The sequence below is a fragment of the Hippocampus comes genome, unplaced genomic scaffold (assembly GCF_001891065.2).
Source record: "Hippocampus comes isolate QL1 unplaced genomic scaffold, H_comes_QL1_v1.1 scaffold22, whole genome shotgun sequence".
In the NCBI taxonomy this organism is placed as follows: domain Eukaryota; kingdom Metazoa; phylum Chordata; class Actinopteri; order Syngnathiformes; family Syngnathidae; genus Hippocampus; species Hippocampus comes.
The window spans coordinates 8,331,449-8,335,526 of record NW_017806175.1 but is presented as its reverse complement, the minus strand read 5'-3'; the positions used below and the strand labels follow the sequence as shown (position 1 = coordinate 8,335,526).

The following is a 4,078-nucleotide window of genomic DNA, read 5'->3' as shown; positions in this document are numbered from 1 at the left end:
CGCCCGGCGAGACGCTCCGCCGGCGGCCCCCCTCGCCCGGACCCCCGCGCCTCCTCTGAGCCGCCGCGCGTTCTGAAGGACAAACGGCTTTTCGAGGTCCGCCCGCCGCAATGGCTTTGCGCTTTGGAACCCATCTCAAGTCGGCGAGTCGCTTGGTCACTCGCCGGCAGTTTTTCAACGAGCGCTGCGTCCAAATCACCTTCCGGAACTCCCACGTCGATACCGAGGGATAGGAGTGGACGTTTTGGGAACCGTCGAGGTCAGCGCGACGCGCCGCCATTTTTCTTTTGCGCCGCCGAGGGGCCGCGGACGTGCACGCGCTTCCTGACCACGCGAGCGCGTAAATCGGACCAAATATGTGCCTCCGTATCTTTTTGTTTTTTTCATTGAACCGACGTCCATCGCAGTCTCTTCATCTCTTCCGATGGGCACCAGACTTTGTCAAAGATCTGCCTCTGAACAACATCTGATCGGTCCCCCGATGACTTTCAAGGGCGGCACAAAACTGCCCCACGGCAAGTGCGAGAACTTGAGTTTTCCCACAAAAAGTCAGCTGGCTCCAAATTCGAATCTTCCGCCGCAACGTTCGTCCCGCTTGTCCTTCCGAATCGCCCCAGAATAGCAAGCCGATTCGACGAAGCCGGAATGTTGTGTTCCACATCGATAAAAAGAGCAGACAAGCGCTCTTTGCCGAATGCGCTCCAAAGACAAGGTCGTTGCTCATCTTCGGGTTCAAGGCGAACGCGTTGTCCCAACTTGATTGGAAGTGGCTTTGGATTTCAGCCTTCTGGCGTCGTCGTTCAGGGCAGGTGAGCGCGCGGGGGGGGGGGCACATTTGAGTCGAAACGGTGTCAGTGCGCACCGACTTTCTAACAACTGGACCAAAGGAGGTTTCGTTGCTTCCGCTGGTGTGAAAAACAACACGGGTGCATTTTTGACACTTTACACGTGTCCGAAACGCGATTTGGGGGGGCGGAAGGATTCCTGCTGCCCGATGTCCGAGCCGGAAAGGAGGAAGGAAGGAAGCAAGGAAGAAAGGAAGGAAGGAAGGAAGCAAGGAAGGAAGGAAGGAAGGAAGACTTGAAGCGGAGGCTTCCTTGGAACAGACAGTACCAATGTCGGCCGCTAGGTGGTGGAAAAAATGACTTTTTGGTTTTGCCGCCCTGGTTGTGGATTGCTTGGAAGGAGCAACGGCTCATCGACTTGACCCAGTCACTCTGGTCACAAACGCATGAAAATAATGTTGATGTCAGCAGCAAAAAAAAAAAAAAAAGTTTTAAAGAGCTATGCGGTGATGATTAATGAAATTATGCATTGGCTTTTGTTAATAATTAAAACTTTACTTCAGATTGTGACAGAATGGTTAATTTAGTGTGCGCCGCGCTGCTACCCGAACGAAGGATGGTCCCGCCGCGCCGGGAGAGGTCCGGGGCAGGCCGACGGACGCCCGAGCCGGTGAGAGCGACGATCATCCCTTCCTTCCCTTTGCGCAAGCGGGCGACTCGCGTTTGGGCCAACTTCTGCCCAAACGGAACGCGCAAAATGGCGAGTTGCAAGCGGAGAGTCGACACCGAGCCGTTGGCCGGTCGTCCCGTTGCAGCTTTGGGAGTTCGGTCGGGCCTTCTCACCGGTGAGGCGGCGGCGATGTGGGCCCGCCTCAAAGTCTGCCCCTTTGACGAGACCGCCCCGGACCCCTCGGCGGCGCGAGGCCAAACGGCCGCCCGCAGACGCCCGGTCCGCTCCGACATTTCGCGGCCGCTCGCCCACGAGACGCAGACGCCCGGCGGATGCCCGGTTGGTCGCGGCCTTTCAAGGAGAGCCCCCTTTTGGATTCTGGCCTTTCTCGAGAATTGTTTTGCCGATATTCCTCAGTCAGCGGCAGAGTTGGACATCCCCGTTGTGGCCAGGTCCATCCGCGTGACTGCCAAAAGCTGTCCGGCAGCCGCACCCGCCGCCGCTGAAAACAAAAACAAACAAGGAAGCGAATGTACTGCGGTGCGACTTGATGTGATGAGCATGATTAAATATGACCTTCGAGCCCATTTACGGATTTGGACTTGCTCTATTTTGCCCTCGCATCGACCGTCGACGCCGTTTTGTGACGCCGCACACACCGCCCTTATCCGCGGGAGCCTGCAAAACTCGTCAAAACGACGCCCGCCCCACCTGCTCGGCGCACAGCCTTTCCTTGTCAAGTTTGTCTTCCCACCGGTAGGTGGCAGTAATCGCCTCCGCGGACACGCCTGGCCGGCTGTTTTGGCGCGTGCACGACGAGGCGTCGCTCGGCGCGTCCGCGCAGAAGGTGGGAACGAGGACGCGATTGGGTTTTTTGTTTGTTTTGTTTTTTCCTTCCTCGTTCCGCAGCCCGAAGTGCGCGCGTCCGGCGCGGATCCTTTCGTGTTGCGGGCGGGCGGGCGGCCGGTCGACGAGCGAGACGGCATCCGCGTCTCGTCACACGGTAAGACGGCACGCGCGCACGAGCGACGCGGACGCGCGCCGCCCGCCCCGGCGGCTCCTGATCCCGATTTGCGGCTGTCGCAGGTGGCGCGGTCGGCCGCCATGGAGGCCGGTCGGGCGCTGGAGCGTCACGTGGCCAGCGTGCACCGAGGAATGGTTTTCCTCCAGCGCGAGCATCTGACGCTGCTGGCCGGCCTGCACGTGGAGATCAGCAACCTCAAGAGGAGATGCCAGGGTACGTGCGGCGCGCGCTCGACAGCCCGGCGGCGGCGAGGCCTTCTCCGAAGCTCGAACCTTCCTGGATCCGCGAGCTAAAGCGGAATAGCCGTGCCGTTGTGTTCATTTGCTGGCAGAGGCGCTGCCCACCACTCGGCGGGATGTTCATGACTTTCTGTGTGTGTGTGTGCGTGTGTGTGGCGCAGAGTTGAGTTGCGAGCTGGACTCCAGGTTCCCGCACAGGACAACAGCAGGTGAGCTGTGACGTCACCATTTTTTTTTTTAATCTGAGCGCTCTTGCCACCGAAATGCCATTTTCTTCGTTCTGATGCCGCGGGAGACATTGCAGGAAAATGAGCCTCCACGGAAAAAAGGATTTCATTGAAATATTCCTCGCTCGTCCCGCCTCGGCTCTCGAAATAAGACGCAAGGTGTGCATGCCGAAGCTACTAATTTTGTCACTCCCAGCCGGAGTTGACCGCAAAAGACTTTTCACACGGCACCCGATGCTTCTCGACCTTCGCTGCGGCGCAACGCTCCCGTGCCGGCTTGTCCAGTTAGTCAGCGGCTTGGCAGCAAGTAGCACGCACGCTCATCGCTCCGGTTGGTCTCTGGCACTCTGAAATCGCACAGCCGGACACGCTCCGATCTGACGTCGCGGTGACACGTACAAACGGAACATGCCGCCATATGCACGGGTGGCTCTTCTTTTGAAGACGGCGGCGATAAGTGGAGCTTGGCGTCGTTGGGGACCTTCTCCGCCTCCTCTTGCTCTTCTTATGCTGCCCTCGCTCCGAAGCGTGGCGTTTCTCACGAGCGAGACTGCCAAGTTAACGACGGTCCAAATAAACAGGCTCCCTTTGCTTTTCGGGGCTGCTTTATTGCATCATCGCCCAAAGCAAAAAGTCAGTTATTTTGACATGACGTGACTTTCGGACAAATCTTGTCCAAGGCGTCAACAAAACGGGATGCAAGTTTGACAGCGGAACAGGAGAGGGAGGGGAGGACTTGGGGGTCTTTCTCGACGTTGGCAAACAATACATCGAGCAACCACAGGAGGGCGCCGTGAGGCTAAATCGAACCCAGCGTTCCAATTTTTTACGGGCGGCGCTCTCCAAATTGGACCGCGCCTTTGGGAAGGCCTTTGGGCAGCGCTGCCCGGCGCGTCGCGGCTCAAAGCAGGCGCTCGCCCGCGTTCCGGACGAATCCATCCGAAGCCTTCCTGCCGCAAAGGGCGGCCGGACGGCCTTCGACACGTGACACGCGAGACTTGGTTCCGGGTGTCGTTTTGAGCGCCATCTTCCTCTTGTGCGATTTGCTGTGCGCCAGAGGACGAAGCGCAACTGACGTCCCGCTGCGAGGCGGCGCGGCGGCTCCTGGAGGAGCGGCGCGGCGCGACGGAGGC

General features: G+C 58.9%; 1 protein-coding gene across 1 annotated transcript in view; it reads left to right on the top strand.

Moving 5' to 3' along the window:
- Positions 1 to 2,358: 2,358 nt before the first annotated feature.
- LOC109531965 (coiled-coil domain-containing protein 92-like) overlaps positions 2,359 to 4,078 on the top strand; it is a 2,300-nt gene continuing 580 nt past the window's right edge. Inside the window, exons 1-4 of the mRNA XM_019896503.1 lie at positions 2,359 to 2,458; positions 2,542 to 2,692; positions 2,880 to 2,927; positions 4,003 to 4,078. Of these exons, the coding sequence (XP_019752062.1) occupies positions 2,560 to 2,692; positions 2,880 to 2,927; positions 4,003 to 4,078 (257 nt within the window). The 5' untranslated portion in view covers positions 2,359 to 2,458; positions 2,542 to 2,559. The remainder of the gene's footprint in view (positions 2,459 to 2,541; positions 2,693 to 2,879; positions 2,928 to 4,002) is intronic.